The sequence below is a fragment of the Aquarana catesbeiana genome, linkage group LG01 (assembly GCF_042186555.1).
Source record: "Aquarana catesbeiana isolate 2022-GZ linkage group LG01, ASM4218655v1, whole genome shotgun sequence".
NCBI lineage: Eukaryota > Metazoa > Chordata > Amphibia > Anura > Ranidae > Aquarana > Aquarana catesbeiana.
In genome coordinates, this window is record NC_133324.1 from 161,430,622 (window position 1) to 161,454,718 (window position 24,097).

Genomic DNA, 24,097 nt, shown 5'->3' on the forward strand with positions numbered 1-24,097 from the left:
TTTTTTTTTGAGGGGGGCATCTATACTCATAGCCTGAGCCCGAAGACACTCCTTTATAAAAAATTGTCACACTTTCAGCTTAGATGGACAGATGGTTGTGTAAATGCATATAAGTAAGAAGGTATAACCTGTATAAATAGAAAGAAACTAATGCTAACAGTGCACTGTTATCAGCTTCTGCACTGGGCCCAGAGCCCAAATCATTGCCTTTACTAAGCTTTTCTCATTCCCAGAAACCCTATTCTGTATCCAGAGCTGTTCTAGGAATCACTGGTCTCATTCCACAACTGATTCCATGCAGATCTGACCTTATCCAGCTGCTTTTTCCTACTTTTCAGCTCTGGAACTACAACAGAAAATACAAAGCATAGCAGGTAATTCCTGGAATTCTAACTGGGGTCATTTGATATATTACTGTATGTAAATTAGTGTCTGTTTTATGTTGCTAAAAACACAGTTGGCACATAAACAATGGAGTGGTTTCGCTACAGCTACTGCAATATTATGAAAAAGTCTTATATATGTGAATAACAGTGGGTGGGTGTGAAGGGATTCTGAGTACCCAAAATTCCCTTTTATATAGCAAATCATTTTTAAATTTGAAAAATAAATGTTAGAACTCCTATGTCTTGCAAATGACAGACACATGGGATGTCCTATGTTAATATCCCATGCTTGCCCACCTCAAATATATAGATGGTCCCTGGCTTATGTAAAGTTTATGATCTGTGGCATGTTAAAATATCTCTAGTTTTGCTTAAAGGGTCATTTCAGTTTTGCTATTTAAATATGTAATATAGTATTTTGTTTAGCTATCTAATCTCTTTGTTTTCTTTGGCAAAAGTCTCCATATAGTTCTTTGGAGGGGTGTGAGTTGAGTGACCTTAAGAAATCCGGAACCTCATCCCTTGAATTGAGAGTCAAAGGAAAGGGATTTTGTTAGGGATTACAGGGGTGCCCAAACATGCAGGAAAATACAATTTTTACTTAAAAAATATAAATTTTATTACAAAGGTACAATACAGAAATAGGGTACATAAATAAGAACAAAACCCCTTTCCTTTGACTCTCCATATAGTTTTGTTTATGTCTAACTTTGTTTATTGGTTGCCGTACAAAATTTGTGTGCGATTTACTTGTACGATTGTGACTGCTTTTCACCTCTGGACTCTGTGTCTATGTCAATTGGATCAGCCTTCTGGTTGCTCCTTAACATTTATATTGTGTACACACATAAAGGGTAATGCCGTTATGTGTATAGCAATTCCTTGGATGTGAAAATGCAATATTCTGAATATCTGCCATGTAAGTCCAAGATTTGTAGGCTGCAGGAAATGAGTGCACCCAGGTCACCTCACACAGATGGAGGGAGCCTATGAGAACTTACCCCTGTATCCATAGACCTAAGGAGCAGTTAAAGTGTTACTAAACCCACAAAAATAAAATCAGTCTGTATACGTATTAAAGCATGCTTATTATACTCACTGTGGAACCTAAGGGGTTAAGCCTCTGCATTGTGTAAAAAGGCTGTTTGACCTGTCTTCTCTGATCCTCCCCTTCCACAGTCCCCAAATCATCTCCTGATAGAACAGAGCCTTAGGGGCATTCTGCACATGCTCAGTTTTGTGTGTATTGCTAGAGAGTTTTTTTTTCTTCGGAGCAGGCCCAGACTGGCCATAGGGCACACCGGGGCCACCGGGCTTAGCCTCGGCGCCGCAGTCCGATGCCTGTTGATGACTGGGTCGCACAGCGGGAGGTAAGTGGCGACCGCGGCCTGGAGAGGGTTAATACAGGCCGCAGTCGCCGCTCACCTCCCGCTATGTGTCAGGGGAATAGCAGAGTCAGAGCCTGTCAGTATCGGCGCTTCCCCATGCGCCTGCGTGGTAGAGTTGCACATCAGCGCGTACCGTTACACGATCGGCAGGTACGAGCGCATGTCCCGAACGGATTAGCTCATGTGGGTGCACGACGCAGCGCATCAGCACGAACGCGTGCACGCACAGTGAGACTCCCCCCGGCGGGCCTATATAAAGACAGCTATGTCCTGTGTTTGTTGCTGGTTTGTCTTTTCAGCTTCCAGTGTTCCAGTTTCCCAGTCTTGTTTACTTGTGCCTGCCTGTTGTGACCCGGATCGTCTTGACAATCTCTGAACTTCTCCTGCACTTGACCTCGGCTTGCCTTACGGACTTCTCCTCCCTGCCATGTTTGACCCTCGGCCTGTTCTAAGGACTTTGCTTTTGCCTATCCCCTGTGTTGGACCCTTGTCCTGCTTAAAGGATTTCCTCTCAGCCTGATTATCGTGTATGACCCCGGCTTGCTTAATGGACCTTCCCTCTCCTGTACCATGGTGTTTGACCCTCGGCCTCTTCTATAGACTTTGCTAGTCAACCTCTCCAGATCAAGGGGCTTGAGTTCCAGCCGGTTCTTCTCATCGGTCCAGTATCCTAGACTTCCACCAGACTTCCACCAGAATTTGCTTCACGCAAGCCTCTGTTACCTGCTGCCGACCCGTGCCCCTCCGTATCCAATACCCTCTGTGCCACCTCCAGGGGTATAGTGCACTAGAAGAGGAAGTCCGGTTGCCGGCCATCATTGACTCAGGAGCCTGCAGTTGTTTCCTAGATGCATCTTTAGCCCAAAGCCTGCACATCCCCCTACGAGTCAAGGAACAACGCCTGCAAATTCATCTGGCACATGGGTCCCTACCCTGCTCTGGGCCTGTCACTTAGGAAACTAAGCCTATTCTCACCTCCACGGACTCTGGCCATTCAGAATTTCTTCGCTTTGACATTATAAGCTCACCTATGTTTCCCATTATCCTGGGGTATCCGTGGTTGCAGGCCCATGATCCTCAGATAAATTGGAGCAAGAAAGAAATCCTTTTCTCCTCTACATACTGCTCCCAGCATTGTCTTTCGCCAAAATACGTCAGAACGGCTCCTTGTCTAGCTCTACAACCAGTACCAGATAACCTTCAACATGTCCCCGCAGCATACCATGAATTTCTGGACATTTTTGATAAAAAAAAAAGCAGACAGTCTGCCACCCCATTGGCCTTATGATTGCCCTATTGATCTCCTACCCGGGTCCGAGATCCCTTTTGGCCGCATTTTTCCTCTATCAGAGATGGAACTAGAAGCCCTCCGTTCCTACATCGACGAGAATCTTGAAAAAGGATTCATCCGTCCTTCTTCTTCCCCAGCTGGAGCAGGAATCTTTTTCGCTGAAAAAAAGGACGGATCCCTGAGGCCTTGTGTGGACTATAAGGAGCTTAACAAAATTACTATCAAGAACAGGTATCCGCTCCCTCTTATTCCTGAACTTTTCCAGCGCCTCCGAACCGCTCAAGTATTTACCAGACTAGATCTCCGGGGAGTATACAATCTGGTTCGGATACGTGACGGAGATGAATGGAAGACAGCCTTCAGGTCCAGATTTGGGCACTTTGAATATTTGGTGATGCCTTTTGGGCTCTGCAATGCCCCGGCTACATTTCAACATATGGTCAACGACATCTTCCATGAGTATCTAGATAAACAATTACAAAGTTATCTCGATGACATCTTGATCTTTTCCACCACAGTAGAAATACATTGTATCCATGTGAAGAAAGTGCTCTCGATCCTCAGAAGACATGGTCTATATTTAAAAGGGGAGAAATGTGACTTTGAAAAGGATACCATCCAGCTCCTCGGGTTCATTATCTCGGTAGGAGGGGTCACAATGGACACACAGAAAGTTAAGGCCATCCAGGAATGGCCAGCTCCCGTAGATAAAAAGGGGATTCAGCGATTTGTTGGCTTTGCCAATTTTTATCGCAGATTCATTAAAGGATTCTCTTCCATCATCTCCCCCATCACTCAACTAACCCACCAGCAGACTAGGTTTCAATGGTCCCAGGGAGCCCAGGAAGCTTCCAATGAACTAAAGAGACTTTTTATGTCGGCTCCTATTCTCCAACATCCCAATCCAGTTTTGCCCTATGTGCTTGAAGTGGATGCTTCGGAGTCAGCAATAGTGGCAATCCTGTCTCAAAGAAGTGGTCAAAAAGCCCTGCTCCACCTGGTGGCCTTTGCCTCTCGTAAACTCAGAAGAATTATGATGTTGAGGACCAAGAGTTACTAGCCATAAGAAGAGTGGAGATATTTGCTGGAAGGGGCATCCCAACCCATCATGATCTTCACAGACCATCGTAACCTGGAGTATCTCCGAACAGCCAAACGCCTTAGACCTCGTCAGGCCCGTTGGGCCTTGTTTTTCTCCAGGTTCAACTTCCATATCTCTTACCGACCTGGCTCTAGGAACGGGAAGGCAGACGCACTTTCCCGTATGTTCCCAGAAACCAATGGATCAAAAGAACCTGGAACCATCCTATCTCCACACAACTTCCTTAGTCTCGTTCAACCCAACCTCAGATCAGTTATTACACAGGCCTCCAATCAATGTACTGAACCCGAAGTATCCTCCTTGGAAAAGAGAGACGGTCTGTTGTGGGCCCAAAACAAGATGTCGTTCTTCCCCCGGTAAGATTTTGCAAACTTTTCACGACCACAAGCTGGCAGGACACTTTGGTATACAGAAGACCTCCAAACTAATTAATCGCTCTTTCTGGTGGCCGTGTTGGAGACAAGACTGCAAAAAGTATATACGATCTTGCATTACTTGCCAATGCAATAGGGGATCGAACGCCAAAACATGGGGACTTTTAAGATCTTTGTCCGTGCCTGAACGTCCCTGGACAGAGGTCTCTATGGACTTTATCGTTGACCTGCTCCCTTTGAGAAGTTTACTACCATCCTAGTGGTTGTTGACTGCCTCTCAAAGATGGCACATTTCCTGCCCTTAGTAGGCACCCCTTCTGCTTCAACAACTGCAAATATCTTTATAAAAGAAGTGGTAAGACTCCATGGTGTTCCTCACAACATTGTATCTGACAGGGGAATTCAGTTCACTTCAAAATTTTGGAAGGATCTGTGTAAATCTCTAGAAATCAAGACATCCCTCTCTTCCACATATCATCCACAAAGCAATGGCCAGACAGAGAGGACGAACCAATCTCTAGAGCAATACCTCCAGTGTTTCTGCTCCTGCTCCCAAGATGACTGGTCTTCTCTTTTACCGTGCGCAGAGTTCGCCTACAACAATTCCATACATTCTGCCATCAACCAAACGCCTTTCTGGGCAAACTATGGTTTTCATCCTTCCTTTCTTCCAGATTCCATTCCCGAAGTTGCAACTCCTGCAGTACAGGACCGAATACATTTTATCCAAACAAATTTCTTGCAGATTCAAGAAACTATGAAGAAAGCCCAAAAGAGGTACATAGAGTACTATAACAGAGGAAGAAGGAGTAACCCAAGTTTCAGGGTTGGAGATAAAGTGTGGCTATCTGCTATCAATCTCAAACTACCTTGCCCATCACGCAAATTAGGCCCAAAGATCATTGGTCCTTTTGAAATTAAGACGGTTGTAAACCCCGTGGCTTTCAAACTGACTTTGCCTAGCTCTTATAGGATACACCCGGTGTTCCATGCCTCTTTACTAAGCCGGTCACCCCCAACTCTTTCCCAGGAAGAGGAGAACTACCTCCTCCACCAATCAGGGTTGAAGGAGAAGAGGAATTCAAAGTGGAGGCAATAGTAGACTGCAGAAAGAGGGGGGGACGGGAACAATACTTAGTCAAGTGGAAAGGGTATCCCCCGGAGGACAATTCTTGGGAGCCTGCTAGCAATGTCCATGCTCCTCGCTTAGTGCGAGAATTTCACAGAAGGCATCCTGGGATCTTGGCTAGGTTGGGCATCCGGAGGTTGCTCCTTGGGGGGGGCACTGTCAGGGGAATAGCAGAGTCAGAGCCTGTCAGTATCGGCACTTCCCCATGCGCCTGCGTGGTAGAGTTGCACATCAGCGCGTACCGTTACACGACCGGCGGGTACAAGCACGTGTCCCGAATGGATTAGCTCACGTGGATGCACGATGCAGCACATCAGCACGAATGCTGCGCGCACAGCGGGATGTCCCCCCGGCGGGCCTATATAAAGACAGCTATGTCCTGTGTTTGTTACTGGTTTGTCTTTTTAGCTTCCAGTGTTCCAGTTTCCCAGTCTTGTTTACCTGTGCCTGCCTGTTGTGACCTGGGTCGTCTTGACCATCTCTGAACTTCTCCTGCACATGATCTCGGCTTGCCTTATGGACTTCTCCTCCCTGCCTAAGGACTTTGCTTTTGCCTATCCCTTGTGTTGGACCCTCGGCCTGCTTAAAGGACTTCCTCTCTGCCTGATTATCGTGTATGACCCCGGCTTGCTTAACGGACCTTCCCTCTCCTGTACCATGGTGTTTGACCCTCAGCCTCTTCTATAGACTTTGCTAGTCAACCTCTCCAGATCAAGGGGCTTGAGTTCCAGCCGGTTCTTCTCATTGGTCCAGTATCCTAGACTTCTCTCCACCAGAAGTTGCTTTACGCAAGCCTCCGTTACCTGCTGGCGACCCGTGCCCCTCCGTGCCCAATACCCTCTGTGCCACCTCCAGGGGTATAGTGCACTCGGTTGCAAGGGAAGCCGCTCTCAGCATCTCGGCCCTGGTGAGTACTTGACACTATGTGGCTGTGCCTGTGTCTCCTCTCCAGGCTCTCCTGCCCTGCCAACGATGTCATCTATCAGCAGAGCAGAGGTGGGAGGAGCCGGAGATGTGTACACTGAACAGCGTGATTGTAGGGATCCGTGATTGCTAGGCAGCAGGTTGGATCCAATTAAAACAGCGATTGCTGTCCGCGGCAAGCGATAGCTAGGCAATGGGGGACGCTGCCAGGGCTGGGGCCACTGATGTCATGGAAATGTATGACGTCAAGAGACTCCGCCCACCTAGGCAGATAGAGAAGTGAAGCCATCAGATTAGGAGTGCATACAGGGAAAGGAGACGCAGAAGGAAAAAGGGTAAATGAGAAAAGCCAGACCAAGGAGTAATAGAGGACGTAGGAAAGTGTAAATTAGATAAAGATGAATGGCGGCAAAAAGGAGATAAGGAAGGGGGAAGAAGAGGAGAAGAGGGGAAGGAGGGAAGAAGAACAGATAGAAAAAAGGGGGGGATATATAATTAAGAGAAAGAGAGAAAAAAGAAACAGAAAAAAAGAGACAAAGGAGAGGAAAATAAGAGAAAAATACGAGTGAAAAATAAAAAAGGATAAAGATAGAGAAATGAGAATAGGAAAAAGGAAGAAACGAGTGGGAAAAGGAGAGGATAAGGTGCAACTGAGAAAAATGTTGGAAAATAAACTGAAAAAAACAAGTAAAGAAAATTACCTAAGAAATAAATAAATAAATAAAGTGTGAAAAATAAATATAACTAAAAATAAAATAAAAATATAAAAATAAATATTAATGAAAAGAAAAGAAAAAAAGGAGAAATAAAAAATAATAAGAAATAAAGGATAAAAATGAAAGAACACAAAGAATAAAAAAAATGCCCTGCCAAAGGTAGGACTGTGCAGGCAAGGCAGAGAGTAAAAGGGGCCACTGTGATCACAGAGAAAAAGGGAGGGGCATGACTGCAAGGGGCACTGCAATGGGGGGCTGTGATTGGTAGGGGCACTGTGATGAAAAGGGAACTGCACTGTAAAGGGGGACTGAAATCATTTGTTTCCTTTACAGTGCAGTCCCCTTTATATCACAGTGCCCCATTACATTACAGTGCGGAGGACCGACTCCGTGATTATCCCATCACCAAACGCACTCGCGAATGGGCAGTTGCTGGAAAATTGTCTGCTCAGTCTAAATTGCCCGGGTTTATTTTTTGTCGCAGTCCGGGCCTGCTTGGGTGAGTACATGTGATCATCACAAGGCCAATCAGCACTGTCCAGACAGAGGGTCAGGGGTCCTGCAGCCTCTAAGGACAATCAGTGGAGAATGAAAACTCCTCCTACAAGCTTTAACCAGACACTGATAGAAGTCACAAAACTGCTCTAACTGCTGACGAGAAAAGGTATTTAGCAGTTTATATTTACTAAAACTATTGCATTTCCATGTTCTGTGTACTGTGGGAGACCAGATATAGTGAATGCAGGGTCCTGGATAACACTTTAAACCCTTGCAGTTTGGTGAGTCCTAGTGCAAGGGAAATTATGTTCTTGTGTCCAGAGTTGGGCTTTAAAGCATGTATCCTAAAGCTCTTCCATGCATCCAATGGGAACTCTGTATAATAAGCCTGGCGGTGTTTGGCAACTGTGTATGTACCACCAGGCATTTGGTTTAAGGCTAGACCTGTGCAGAAATCAGAGATCCATTAGACTACTGGGGCTGGCAAATAGGGAAGATATTGCACTCTCCAATTTTAGTAAATCAACCCTATAGATTGTGCACTTTGCAAGTGCAGTTGCGCTCATTTTCACCAGAGAACGTGGTGAAGCTTCACTTTCTAAAGAATATCCAATCAGGTGCAAGGAAGATAAAAAAACAGCATTTTTGCACATGATTGGATGATGGAAATAAGCAGAGCTTCACCACATTTACTAAGCTCTGGGGAATAATGAGTGCAACTGCACTTGCAAATTACCTTTAGCAAATCAAGCCCAATATTTTCATGGTATCACTTCTGAATTATGAAAGCATGTAGCATGGTTTATAGCCCTGAATCAATTTACAAGTCTTGTATGAGCTGAACTTTCCAAGTGCCTGTATTTCCTGATGAGTGTTACACCAGGCTCCTTGGCTAATATTGATTCAGCAAGTGGGAGAGTTAGATATGCCTGGCACTGATATTCTCTTGAAAAGCTGTTAGAGATTAAGCAACTGTTGTATACCACCTAATGTTTCAGAATTTATGTATTTATTATCATGGGTAGTTATATAGTACTGGCAAATTTTTACAGCGCTTTTCATATATATCAGAGAACATGCTAACTTCATGCAGGCAGTGTCATGGTTAGAATTCAAATCACTTTTTAAGAACTGCAGGGTTGATTTACTAAAACTGGAGAGTGCAACATCTGGTGCAGCTGTGCATGGTAGCCAATCAGCTTTTATCTTCAGCCTGTTTAATAATTTGACAATAAAACCCGGAAGCTGATCGGCTTCTATGCAGAGCTGCACCAAATTTTGCACACTACAGTTTTAGTAATTCAAACCCTATTACTTTACATCCAACTTCAAAAAGTCAAGATGTTTTGCATGGTGGAGACATAAGTAGTTACATACACTCATGCACTGATGGATGTGGCGATCTTCATTTATATGACTACTATCCTGGCCACTCCTGGATTGATATTTGTTAGTCATAAATGGGATTCATGCTAGATTAAGTCAGCAGGCTACTGTGTCATGATAGTTTACCTTTGTATGGACACCTTAATATCTGCATTCTCTTTGCCTGAGTATTTAAAAGTTTCTGCTATTTCTTTACAAACTAAAAATAAGTAAATACGCAAAAACAACTCAAAGTAGAGCAAAATCAGAATATTCAAATGTGTCATACTGTAATAAACATAATTAGATTGTCTTAAAAGTCCCTAAAAGAACAAAAGATTTGTAATTTCTTTAAGGAAGTTAACAATCCTGTAGTTCCCTGGAGTAACTTCTAGACAGAGGGTGAATCACAAATCTGTCTTACTTTTGATTTAGAATTGACTTAATTAAAGTTAACACTAGCATCCACACTTTGCGGAGCTTTTTTTTACATTGCCCTATTGTAAGTTAAAAGACAGGGGCTCTCACATGACAAACTTGAATATTTCACCCTGGACCTAAACAAAACAGAGCTACTGTGACACACTGACCATACTTCTAATATGTTCTACTACAACAGCCTATGGGCACCATAATGAAGCCTTGGCCAACAGTAAATATACTGTCATCCAACAGTATATTTCATATAGGTGTGTACATTTCATATAGGTGCTAATGTAAAATTTTAATCTTTCCAACAAGTTTGTCCATTTTCTTGAGGAGTTGCTACAGATGCAAAAAAAAACCAAACAAACAGCTGGAAGTCTTTTTATTAGAGTTGAGTGTATCAGTTGGAATGCCGGACACCAGGAGGTACACATGCCCATTCCTACTTTGTTCATAAATAGACAAGAGTGTCCAGAGAAGCTTATTTATGAACACTAGAGCAAAAGGGGAGCTGATGCCAGAAATAGAAGGTTTATTGCCTTTTTTCCCCCCATTTCAGTAAGTTCAGCCTACTGATTCATCTGGTGGGCATGTTGCCTCACTGGGTGTCCTTTAGAGTTCCCAAATATCAAAATAACAGTTTAACAGGAGGAGTGGGTCTTCTGATGTATGGAAGACACTCTTCCCTTACCTGATTACAATTATGAAAGATTACATTTAGGGAAAAACCTTGTTTAATTATTCGAAAGAACGTGAAGAGTTTCATTTTGTTGGAAGTTGTATGGTGAGTTAAGCCAGCCATAGCCGGTTTAAATCTTGGCCGGTTCAGCAGCCTGCAAACAGTTTGCTGAAGACAAGCAGACTAAGGACATGGATTACTGGAACCATGTTCTGTGGTCTGATGAGACCAAGATAAACTTATTTGGTTCAGATGGTGTCAAGTGTGTGTGGCGGCAACCAGGTGAGGAGTACAAAGACAAGTGTGTCTTGCCTATAGTCTAGCATGGTGGTGGGAGTGTCATGGTCTGGGGCTGCATGAGTGCTGCCCGCACTGGGGAGCTACAGTTCATTGAGGGAACCATGAATGCCAACAAGTATTGTGACATACTGAAGCAGAGCATGATCCCCTCCCTTCAGAGACTGGGCCGCAGGGCAGTATTCCAACATGATAATGACCCCAAACACACCTCCAAGATGACCACTGCCTTGCTAAAGAAGCTGAGGGTAAAGGTGATGGACTGGTCAAGCATGTCTCCAGACCTAAACCCTATTGAGCATCTGTGGGGCATCCTCAAACGGAAGTTGGAGGAGCGCAAGGTCTCTAACACCCACCAGCTCTGTGATATCCTCATGGAGGAGTGGAAGAGGATTCCAGTGGCAACCTGTGAAGCTCTGGTGAACTCCATGCCCAAGAGGGTTAAGGCAGTGCTGGAAAATAATGGTGGCCACACAAAATATTGACACTTTGGGCCCAATTTGGACATTTTCACTTAGGGGTGTACTAACTTTTGTTGCCAGAGGTTTGGACATTAACGGCTGTGTGTTGAGTTGTTTTGAGGGGGCAGCAAATTTACACTGTTATAAAAGCTGTACACTCAATACTTTGCATTGTCGCAAAGTGTAATTTCTTCAGGGTTGTCACATGAAAAGATATAATAAAATTTTTACAAAAATGTGAGGGGTGTACTCACTTTTGTGAGATACTGTATATAGTGCTAAACACCTGACATTTCTCACACTATACATAATATATATATAACCTAAGTGGGTGACTACACGTGCTTAGGGGGTAAGAATGGTGGAGCATGTTAGTACTGGGCTATAAAAAATTCTGCAGATGCTGGTAATGTGGAACAATGTGCATTATGAGAATGATGTCATTTCAGATTTATAAAAGGGGAATGGTTGCTTATGACACTTGTATTTAATTTCATGTCTAGTCATGTAAAATTAGGACATTTGCAGATGTCCTCTTTTATTGCTTATGTCTTCGTCAGTTGAATGTACCTGTATTATTATATGTTGTGTAACTTGCTGTTATTCTTCCTACATTGATTATATAATTGAAGGGCCTTAATTCAGTGTTGGTTTTAGCTGGCAGAAGATGCCAGCTGGGTGGAATCCAGGGTTGGGGAAGAAAGAAGATTGTTTTCTCTGCATGTTTAGACACTAGCTGCTTGTGTGCCAAGCTAGAGGCATTCCAGGTAAATACAACATGCGGCAACACAAGAACACGTGATAGAGGAGCATAATGAAATGCTTAGCAGTGATAACATGCAAACCTCAGCACATATAACAGAATGTAAAAAAAAACACCAAATTTTAATGCTATATTTTTGCTGTCATGCGTCTTGTGTTTTCTCACTCTAACAGATTAACCACTTAAGGACCGGAAGGATTTTCCCCCTTAATGACCAGGCTATTTTTTGCGATACGACACTGCATCTCTTTAACTGACAATTGCGTGGCCGTGCGACTCTGTACCAAAACAAAATTGACGTCCTTTTTTTCCCACAAATAAAGCTTTCTTTTGGTGGTATTTGATCACCTCTGTCATTTTTTTTGCTCTGTAAACAAAAAAAGGGCGACTGTGACATTGCAGCGGACAGATCAGACACTTTTGACACACAGTGATCAGTGCTATAAAAATGCACTGATTACTGTGTAAATGTCCATCAACCATTGTTGTTCATACAACACAGCTCGTTTGACCCATTGAGCGTACCTTCTTTTGGGTTCAAACGTTTTGGTAAGCCTTCTGTTTATCGGTGGTGGTTCCCTTCACTTTAGCCACACATCTCCGTCACAGTTTGGATATTAATATGAAGTTTCTTTGAACTTTTTTGAATATTTGACCCTCACAGACATCCAACTACTCATATGCATGGACTATTATTTATGCTCACAAACATATAGTTCATTATATCACTGAATGTATTGGGGTATATTGCCCATTTTTGACTTGCATCACATTTAGTTCACTTATTAGAGCGCTACACTATTTGTTTTTCCACTTCCTGGATTTACACAGACACACACCTCCAGCTCTGCATCTCTCATTGGCCCTCTTATGACTCGTCCCCCTCTCTACCTGGCAAACTCTCACGAGAGTGAGAGAGAGAGCTGTGCATGATGTCATAAGCCTGGGCTTTTTACCAGACAAGAAATAGGAAGTGTGCTGGATAAGGTATTTACTGGCAGAAAAAAAATGTTTTACTATCCAAAGTTAAAACAACAAGGGCAGAAGATTTAATAGATCGAAAGTCGAAAAAATTAGTGAAGTTCCGTTTTAAGATAATCTCAATAATCATTGTTTTTTCAGCTTCATAAATTAGAAATAAAATGTTAAAGAAACACTCTATGATGTCACAAATGAAAGGAGTGTTGGAGTTAAGTGTTATGAGTAATATACTGTACACTTGCCCTGTTACATCCTTTGCCAGAAATACAGCTTTCAGAACATCACTCTTGGCAATACAATACCTCTACCTTGCACTTAAAGTCCCAGCACTTTGTTTGAATGATGTATTCAGTTTCAAGAATGCTCAAAGGCTACCTACTTGAAATCATACAAAGAACCGAAACTGGACAGGTACTGTAATAGTAATGGAGTGTTAAGGACCATATTTGGACAGCTACCTTCCTGGCAAAAGCAACACAGAGGTAAACGTAAATTATCCACTACCTCCTGCTTTATTTTCATTTGTGACTTTAGTGACTTCTTTAATAACCGCACTGTAAATAGAATCTATGGAAAAGGGGGGAAGTTCCCCTTTAAAATGTGTTAATCCATTTAATTGGAAATGGCCCAATGTATTCTCAGCCCAATTTGAAGGGCAAGCTAATTTTAAATTTGCTGTAGATAGCCACACTTTATCTCTCAGTCTCAAAATCAGATTCCTCCCTTTCTTTTAATCAAAAAATGTTTGTTGCTTGCTTGAGCCCAAGTGATGGCTTCCTGTGGAAACTGATTATTGGATCTTAAGGCCTCTGGACAATTGTGTACAGCTGGCACTGAGGATTGTTGAGGTAAGATAGACAGAAAGGAAGTATGGAATCCTTAAATAACGAACAAGGGTAATTGTTTAGTGGCAGAATAAACAGAGTTCTTAAAAACAAACTCTCCCAATGGGAGAAGTGACACCCAATCATCCTGTGCAATGAATGAAAAACATCTCTGACTGTTCGTCTGTGGATGATAGGCCGAGGACAGATGGTGATCAATACTCAAAACTTCACGCATGGCCTTTCAGAACCTAAAGGTAAATTGTACACCATGGTTAGAGATGATAATGTTAGGAACACCATGTAAACATACAATCTTTCTGACAAATGTGGTAGCTGTTTCAGCAGCAGAGCAGAGAGTGTTTCCTTCAAGGGCACAAAGTGAGCCATCTTAGATAAATGATCAACCACCATAAAAATGGTAGTAAATCCTTCTGACGGGGGCAGCTTCACAATGAGGTCCATGAAGATAATGCTTCATAACTCTTTGGGTGACAGAAGAAGTTCCAGTAGCCCACAAGCTTTGGCTCTGTCTGACTTATTCCGTAAGTACACAGTACAAGACTTAAGCTCCGTACACATGAGTCAAATGTCATTCGGCCCATGTTTCCTGCAGCGGGTCCCACAGAAGCCGGCTTCCGTCAAAGGAGCATAGCCGAAAAAGGTCTGCTAACCGGCTCCAGATCAAGGCTCTCAGCCAATGGCGGAGAGCGCTGAACAGAGTGTTCTGGTAGGGGGGCCGTCCCCCTGTCAGAACACAATAGAACAGCAGGGGATATCGCTGTACTAACATTGGATTGTTAGTACAGTGACTCCGACCTGAGCTGACAGGTTTTTTCGTTCAGCCTGCTGGGTTGAATGCAAAAAAACTAATCATGACCCACCAGAGGTTGATCATGACGTGTGAAAAAACATAGTTTGAAGTTGCTCACCATGTAAATAGAGACCATCCTTCATTTGAACATGAAGTTCATGTGGAGGAGAATAATCGGTGACAATCTCCTCCCCTTGCAATACTAAATCAGCCTAGAGCCGTAAAAGTTTTTAGCAGGTAGGATAGTGTCAGGTTCAGATGGCCTAACGGTATCTTAAAACGTACGTTTGTCTGGTTTCCCATTTTTCGATCCAGGACGATATGTGATTTCGAAAGTATATTGGGAGGAGAAAAGTGCTCATCTGGCCTGACAAGGTCTAAAATATTTACCAGTCACTTAAATATACAAAGTTTTTGTGACCCATGAAAATAAGAATAGGATGTAAAGCTCCTTCCAACAGATAGTGCCACTCTTCAGGAGCCGATTTGATGATCAACAATTCTTGATCACCTACATTATAGTTCCTTTCAGGGGGACCGTTTCCAAGTGAAAATAAAATAAATCCGATCATTGTAAGCACTCCTGCAAGTGTTAAATGGTTTGTTTTATCCCTGTAACTGATACATCTGTAAAAGGGCTTGTTCTTATTTATTGGCCAGATTACCAGGTAAAAATAGAAGAAAGCCTAAAATCTAAGCCATCACATCTAAGAGTTTCTGCAATATAATAAAAGTTTGCTTTTGAATGAATTACTCCTTTAACTCAGAAGGGCTTCTGCACATTGGGACCACACACAAGCCAACCTACATTGTTGATTGTTGGAAATTGTATGTGATTTAAAAAGGCTTAACACATATGTGCAGTGGCTAATGGGTGGGCATTTATGCCCACATGCCGCACATATGTGTCACGAGGTGCCGATGATTTTGTGCTGAACAGTTATTGCATGCTCCCAGGACAAAGACCAAGCTGTCAAAGACACCTCTTGGTCCGGACTCCGGACTAATAATTGGTAGCCGGCTGGACTGGCTTCTGATTATGTAACCACTGCGACAGTGGTCACATGATCACCAAGGTGGTAACGGGTTAAATAGCAAGAATTTTATTGTACAGCTAATACATTTTCACAACATAATTGGGCATCGGAAATATAAATATAACGTTGCTGGTGTGGCTCTAGATTAGTTTTAATGACCTTTACTTTATTGGAAGAGCAAATGTGGATGTACACTTCCTTTAAAACTGTATTTTTCCACTGAGTTTCATGTACATCTGTCAGTATTTTAAATCTTTTATATAAGCCAGCGGGAACTTTGGATGACCCTCATGTGGGAGAAAAAAAATTAATAAGATCTGTTATTGCCAGTTACTGTAGTAGAACAATCAAATGTGCCTAGCCAAAACAAACCTGTGCTGGTACATGCCATTAATAACACATCATTTACCTGTTCCGAAAATTCATAATAAGCAGAAAAATAATAATACTGGGATGGGAAAACAAGGATATGCAGATGGGGAGTTAGTGGGAATATGAAGCAATGGTTGTTTTCCACTGACAGCCCGGAGGACAGAATTTCTGTAAAGTGTGTTTCTTATTTATTTAAAAGTTCATATTAATGTTGAGCGCTTGATTTTATTAGTTTATGTAACAGGATTCTGTGTATTTGTCAAGCATTTGCCAAAGTTGATTGAATCTACCATTGGCTTCTTATTTCTGTCAAGGAATCTGACAGGTCACAGCTCTTAATTTCTGGCAATATAAATATGTATTACTTTCATGATCAGTTCCTCCATGTATTTTGCTTATTGCACATGGCAGAAATGCTTAGCCTGCCTTTGTACAGCTTTGTTATGGCTGTAACATGGGGACAGACCTGGACAATGGAGAAGAGAGATGGTGATTTACCCAGTGCTGGATTACCAAATAGGCAGAGTAGACACTGGCCAATGGGCCCAACATCTTTTAAAGTGGTTCTAAAACCTACATTTTTTTACCTTAATGCATTCCTTGCATTAAGGCAAAAAATGTTTAGGCATCACCATCCCCCCTCACCCTCTTTACTTACCTGAGCCCTCATTTGATCCAGCGGTGTGCATGTCTGCAGCTCTTCTCTTCCCTCACTTTGGGGTCTCGCTGGTTTTGCTAAGGCACTGGGAACCATTGGCTTCCAGTACCGTCAATTCAAGCCAGTGACGAGAGAGCAGGGGGTGAATCGGAGTCCTGCTGTTTGTGTCAATGGATGCAGCATCTAGGCTTGGGAGTAAACACGCACAAGTGCCCCCCTGGGAAGCGGCTTCCCAGAGGGGGACTGGACAGAGAGGAGGGGCCAGGAGAGCCAAAGGGGACCCGAGAAGAGGAGGTTCACGGCCGCTCTGTGCAATTCCATTGCACAGAACACATAATTATAGAAATGTATGTTATTTTTTATTTTTTTTAATTTTTACCTTTACAATCACTTTAAGGGCTCCATCTCCATCTAGCGGCCAACATGCACACTTCTTAGTTCAATATTAATTCTGTAGAGCGTGCACACGAGATACCTTCAGAAACCTTTGAGGGGGAGCCCCCAAGATTTAGACTTCCTATGGGCCTCCACAGAGTTTCATCGAGCACTGGATGTACCCCAAGGACATGCACAAAACATAACAGTTATTTCAGCTTTGTTTGGACATTCTCTGCAACTAGTATAAGTACTGAATTTGTATTAATACCAGCCTCCTGGTATCACCTGTACAGGAGGCTTCATACTTGAAAAGACAGGGGCAGCACTAGTTGCTAATCAGACTTTACCACAGTCCAGAGGTGCAGACTGTACATACTGGCAAGAGGAGCATCAGGGTGCTGCAGCATCTTCATTGTCCAATTAGTAGGCTGAGAGTATTCTTGACCCAGCTATGCTGCATCCCCAAGATGATGAACGCTACGTAAGGAGCGTAGGGTTCAAAGATGCACTGCACACAGAGCGCAGGTTTCAGGGGTGCACTGCATACAGAGCGCAGGGTTCAGAGGTGCGCTGAGTACAGAGCACAATGTTCAGAGGGGTGCTGCATACAGAGTGCAGGGTTCAGGGTTGCGCTGCGTACAGTATGCAGGGTTCAGGGGTGCACTGCATACAATGTGCAGGGTTCAGGGGTGTGCTGCGTGTAACCCCCCCCCAAAGCTCTCTAGCATCTCTCCCTCATACCTGGCCCAACTCTAGTACCGCCCTGTGTAGGTGGCTCTGCCTCACCATGTAGGGAGATTGTTCTCTCTCTTTCTGTGAAGATCTGTATACGCTGTGGGAGGTCGGAATGGGAAGTGGGAGGCGGACGTGGTGGAATAGTTCCCCCACATTCCGGCTGCAAAACTGGCTGTAAGGGTCACAGGACAAGTCCTGGGGGGCCTGATTCGCTCACGGGCCTTGTGTTTGACATATTTGGTCTAGATAAAATGTGTGCATTGCAAGCATGTGATCAAATGTATCTTCTGGTCTGCAGCTATTGGGATAGACCAACGCATCAAACTTGCTGCAGTCTTTGAAAATGAGTACAAAATAAAAGGGGGGCTGTTTATAGAAAAAACTTCTCATAGCCATTCGTGCAGTGAATGTGCACATGCATTTATTCTGTGTGAATTGGGGCAAAGGAATGTTCTTTGGGCTATATTCTCTTCTGAACAAATATTCCTTTACCATGGACAGTACATAAATACAACATTATGGCCACTAGATGGATCTGAGGAGCATAGGAAATACATACGTCTTGTAACAAGTGATACATTGTAATAGGCCGCTAGAGGGAAGCATTCTCATGAATTGTTATATTGTATGCATTTTCTTTGCTCCAGCGCTTCATATAGTAGAAATAATTTAGTATTTTACTACTGCCTATAATAAAGGAACATGTACAGTGCCTTGAAAAAGTATTCATACACTTTGACATTTTCCACTGTTTGTCATGTTACAACCAAAAACGTAAATGTATTTTATTGGGATTTTATGTGATAGACCAACCCAAAGTGACACATGATTGTGAGGTGGAAGGAAAATGATAAATGGTTTTCAAAAACTTTTACAAATAAATATGTGAAAAGTGTGGAGTGTATTTTTATTCAGCCCCCCTGAGTCAATACTTTATAGAACCACCTTTTGCTGCAATTACAGCTTCAAGTCTTTTTGGGTATGTCTCTACCAGCCTTGCCCATTCTTCTTTGCAAAATAGCTCAAGATCTGTCAGATTGGACGGAGAGCGCATGTGAACAGCAATTTTCAAGTCCTGCCACAGATTCTCAATTGGGTTTAGGTCTGGACTTTCTAACACATGAATATGCTTTGATCTAAACCATTTAATTGTAGCTCTGGCCGTATGTTTAGGGTTGTTGTCCTGCTGGAAGATGAACCTCCGCCCCAGTCTCAAGTCTTTTGCAGACTCTAACAGGGTTTCTTCTAAGATTGCCCTATATTTCGCTCCATCCATCTTCCCATCAACTCTGATCAGCTTCCCTGTCCCTGCTAAATAAAAGCATTAACCCACAACATGATGCTGCCACAACCATGTTTCACAGAGGGGATGGTGTTTTCAGGGTGATGTGCAGTGTTAGTTTTAAGCCACACATAGAGTTTTGTGTTTAGGCCAAAAAGTAAAATTTTGGTCTCAGCTGACCAGAGCACCTTTTTCCACATGTTTGCTCTGTCCCCCAAATGGCTTCTCGCAAACTGCAAACAGGACATCTTATGGCTTTATTTCAAAAATGGCTTTAATTCACGACTGACTGTGGACAGATTCTCCCACCTGAGCTGTGGATCTCTGCAGCTTCTCCAGAGTTACCATGGTCCTCTTGGCTGCTTCTCTGATTAATGCTCTCCTTGCCCGGCCTGTCAGTTTTTTGTGGATGACCATTTCTTGGTAGGTTTGCACTTGTGCCATACTCTTGCCGCTTTCAGATGATTATTTGAACAGTGCTCTGTAAGATGTTCAAAGCTTGGGCAGTTTATTTTATAGCCAACCCTGCTTTAAACATCTCCACAACTTTTTCCCTGACCTATCTGGTGTGTTCCTTGGCCTTCATGATGCTGTTTTTTCACTAAGGTTCTCTAGCAAACCTCTGAGGGCTTCACAGAACAGCTGTATTTATACTGAGATTAAATTACACACAGGTGGACTCTATTTACTAATCAGGTGACTTCTGAAGGCAATTAGTTCCACTAGATTTTAGTTAGGGATATCAGAGTAAAGAAGGCTGAATACAAATGCACACACTTTTCAGATATTTATTTGCAAAAAAAATCATTTTTATCATTTATCAAATTTTATCAAAATTATCATTTTTCTTACACTTCACAATTATGTGCCACATTGTGTTGGTCTATCACATAAAATCCCAATAAAATACATTTACGTTTTTGATTGTAACATGACAAAATGTGGAAAATTTCAAGAGGTATGAATACTTTTTCAAGGCACTGTAGTCAAAAGACAAAATAGCCTAAAAACCCCAAGGTATATTTCAAAATAAATGCAAAGTATAAAGTGCCTGCTTTTCTTATAATTTTGTGACCTGTCCCCTTGTTGAAGAAAGCGCCTCTTTAATGTTGTACGCAGCTGAACTTCTGTTGAACTGATTGAGGATGTGAAAGGCAGGCCAAGTACCTTCATGTATGTCTTTATATACTGTAGGTCAACATGACTGAGCTGCCAAACCACTTGTTTTGTTATGGGAAGTATTTATTATAGACATGTAAACCATAACTTGTATTCACTTTATATATTTTCCAGGTGTTTCATTCCAAATATCTTTGCAGCTCTCTTTACTGCAGCACTTGTGCCATTGGTTTGCCTTGTGGTTGTGCTTGTAGTTTTCATTCATGCCTATCAAGTCACCCAACAATGGAAAGCATACGATGATGTGTTCAGAGGGAGACCCAATGCCACAGGTACACTATTCTGAGCATGAAGTTACTTATTTGTGTCCTTTATAATATGGCTAATGCTGTCCACTTATTGACTATGCCATTTATAATGCCCAGTATGTAAGCATTCCACATCTGTCCGAATCATTCAAGCTCTACCCAACTTTGGTTTGCATTATAGGTGTCACAGTTAGGTAAATGTATTTAAGCATACCTGATCTCACAGTAAGGCTGGCGAAACCCTACATATATAGGTCACCCCAAGATTCCTGCATGTCAGTTTGGCATTCATATTGAGCACCCCTAAAATCCTAAATGTGGTATAAAAGTTTAGCACAGCTGTCTTGGTTTGCTTTACTCCCTCTGGCTACCTTTGCCCTGCTATTGGTCAGTGAGGACAGTCAACCCAGTAATAGACCATAGTGAGTACCAAAGTTTTGGAGGGGTGAGGTCTGACCTCATCCAAGACAGGGGGTCAGTATTTTCATACCCCAACACCCTGAAGTGCTCAATGGAAAAGCTAACTTGAAAAAAGGTACATGAAGGTCCATACTATTACATACATTTGACACTACTCAATGGCTTCGGGTATTGCTTCAGATTTACTGGCATCAGATCTATAAAAGACTCAGTTGGATTCATTGTTATAATTTATTCCACATTGCAATATAAAGCAGGACAGGGATTCAGAACCAGGGCCAGAACAAGGGGTGGCTAGGAGGGACAGCTGCCCTGGGCGCAATGGTTTATTGCAGGGATAGGCCCTGTGCCAGTTGCTTTTGTTACAAGGTGGACAGAAGTAGTGACAGCGATATCACTGCTAACCCTAAGGGAAGGGGGGGGGGCAGGTTGGCATCTTTGCCCTGGACGCTGGATGACCTTGTCCCGGCACTGTTCAGAACTGAGCGCAAATGGTGACTAATGACTGATATATTTCTAAATTAAACTAGCAAACACTTTATACAAATACTTTGTAAGGCTATGCTGCCTACACAGTTACCATTGAGGTGCTCCTCCTGCAAGTTTATATTACATGGGGCATATACAGTATCTGAGGTGTATAAGGAAATGACCAAGTACTGTTTACTTCTTATATAATCCTATTATGTATGTTATGTTTTACACGGTCAGTATTAGCTATATACTGTAAGCGGGAAATTTGTTGACTACATTCTTAAATGTCCAGCCCACACTTGCTGGGGATTTTATTGCTAAGCTCTTCCTGATCAGAAATATTTTAAGAATGGAAGTCAGACAGCTGAACGGTCTAATAATAACAGCATGTTCATATTCAGCTCCAGGCCTAAATTTTAAAATTTACGTGCAAAGTCTGTTTAAACAGTAAAGAAAAAAAAACCTTGATGTATATCAATCTTATATATTCCTACAAGCTAGTTATCTGTCCATCGTGGTATAATCTTCATATTTCTGAGGTATGTTCAGAATATCTCAATCTGCAGTAAGCCATAATTAAAATTTGAAGAAAGTCAAAGCAACCAACATTTTATTAAGGGCACGTAAATTAATTTATATTATTGGGGGGTACCTGCACACACAGATGTATAATGGGGCCACAGTAAAAACAAGTATGCATTTATTATCTAAAGGCACATGTTGAGAAACTGTGTAGACCAGCCTTGCTTTTTTGAGAATGGGAGGTAACGGATTTCTTGCTTCTGAAGTCAACCAGGGAGCATTAGCACCGGTCATAGATATGACAATTATTTAATGAAACTGAGAAGGATTATGATCAAATGACGCTGACTACTATCATTTCAGTAAGGTGTGACTTTTTAAAAAAAAAGCACAATCAGCCCCTCTCTCACCATGCAATCCGATGGAGGGAGTGAGAGATGGTTCCCCATGCCCTTCCTCCCCTCCTTACCCTCTGTACCCTTTTTCCCGCCTTGTCATTCTCTCTCTATCTTTCTTCCTTCTAATACCGCCTCTGACATACAATGAACTCACATTAAACATTGACCACATTACCTTACATGAAGGCTCACCGGCCCCTTTTAACACATTTCAGGTTCCCCCACTCCCGCTGGCTTACAGCAACCCCTGTCTTAATTCTCAACACCATTTTGCTCACTATAAATACCCAGGTATATTCATTAGTTCCTTAACACCTTGACCTATTTCACCCATTGACAGATATGGCCCTCTAATGCCCCGTACACACGGTCGGATTTTCCGATGGACAATGTCCGATCGGAGCGTGTTGTCGGAAATTCCGACCGTGTGTGGGCGCCATCGGACATTTTCCATCGGATTTTCCGACACACAAAGTTGGACAGCAGGAGATAAAATTTTCCGACAACAAAATCCGATCGCGTCAATTCCGACCGTGTGTGGCCTGTTCCGACGCACAAAGTGCCACGCATGCTCAGAAGAAATTCCGACACGGGACAGCTCGTTCTGGTAAACTTAGCGTTCGCAATGGATACAGCACTTTCGTCACGCTGCAATGTAAAAAATGGTTTAATACAGCGCACTCTCTTCTTCTTTATAATGTCACAAGAATTAAGTCGTTTTGCTGCTCATATTCACACACACTTCTCACAAAGTTTTATTTGTGTTTTTTTAGTGGGATTCCCTGAATATATTGTTATTAGTTGTCACATCTGACAGTTTTATATTTTTTATGTTTTTTTTTTTTGATTTTAAGCCTTTTTTTTTCTTTAATGTTTGGATTTTTTCCAAGGCTGATCTTTGTTCAATGTTATTTTTATTTTTACTCCAGAATATTTTTGTGTGTGTTTTGTGTGTCAAGTTACCCCAACACCATTGATATCTTTTATTATTTAATCTCAAGGAGATTGTTTGTTGTTGGTGTCCCTTGTTAATTTCACATTGTATATTTGAAATGTACCTGAATCCTCACAAACCAACTGTCATTTTTGAAGTAAAACACATAGGAGAGTATAATTCAAAACAAAAATCTTTTATTAAGGGATCAGAACCAAACAAAGAGGAAGGCAACACTGGATCAACAGCAGAAATTAGTGAAGCCTGGGACCCCCACGGCAGACATCAATTCTTAAACATCAAAATTGGTGGCCTGAGGAGTCCATATCTAAGGGAGGGCAGTCTGGTCCGGGATTCACAGAGACTCGGATAGCAGCAGATGACATCTGTGTCCGCAGGCTGTGGTACCACAAGAGGCTGCATCTTTTGGCCGACCAGACTGGATCCAGGGCAATCACTCTCTGGTCTTCCTTTCACACTTCCTTCCGGGCTGTGGCTGTGCAGTTGGAGATGTGGCAGGAGGAGGAGTAGGACCTGGAGGAGGAGTAGGACCTGCAGGAGGAGGAGGAGGACCATCCCAAAGCTGTGTGTGAGGTGTAATTTGGCCCCTCATACCTTTCGCCAGAGCCTCAGATATGAGGGCCTCACACATGGCTTTTTGGCCCTCCTCCATCCTCTGCATTTTATATGCTATGAATGCAGCAAAGTTCTCCTGCCTGGTGTGTGGTGCTCCCAGGACCTCTGTAGCCCTACAAAAGAATCCGATAGCCGCCTCCTCTAGGCCACTCCTCCTACTGCCACTTTCTGTTTCCAGGGGGGATGGAGGGACCTTGATATCAGCCAGCCGGCTCGGCCACCTCCTGGCTGAGACTTCCCTGTGTATGAAAAAGGGACATAGTTGTAATGTTTTGCATCATCAATCACAATCCTTAATTAGTACTCCCAACTAACATATAGTTCACATCATTGATTGGACAAGCAGAAATATTTAGAGGAATGCTATACCTGGCTCAATCTGGGCTCCTCCACATGTGGCCTGGAA

At 42.7% G+C, this 24,097-nt stretch overlaps 1 protein-coding gene across 3 annotated transcripts in view; it reads left to right on the plus strand.

Annotated features, from left to right (window-relative positions):
• Positions 1 to 24,097, plus strand: part of ADGRV1 (adhesion G protein-coupled receptor V1) — a 774,317-nt gene that overhangs the window by 699,454 nt on the left and 50,766 nt on the right. For all 3 annotated transcript variants that reach the window (XM_073624499.1, XM_073624500.1, XM_073624501.1), the window contains one exon: positions 20,174 to 20,331. In XM_073624499.1, the coding sequence (XP_073480600.1) occupies positions 20,174 to 20,331 (158 nt within the window). The remainder of the gene's footprint in view (positions 1 to 20,173; positions 20,332 to 24,097) is intronic.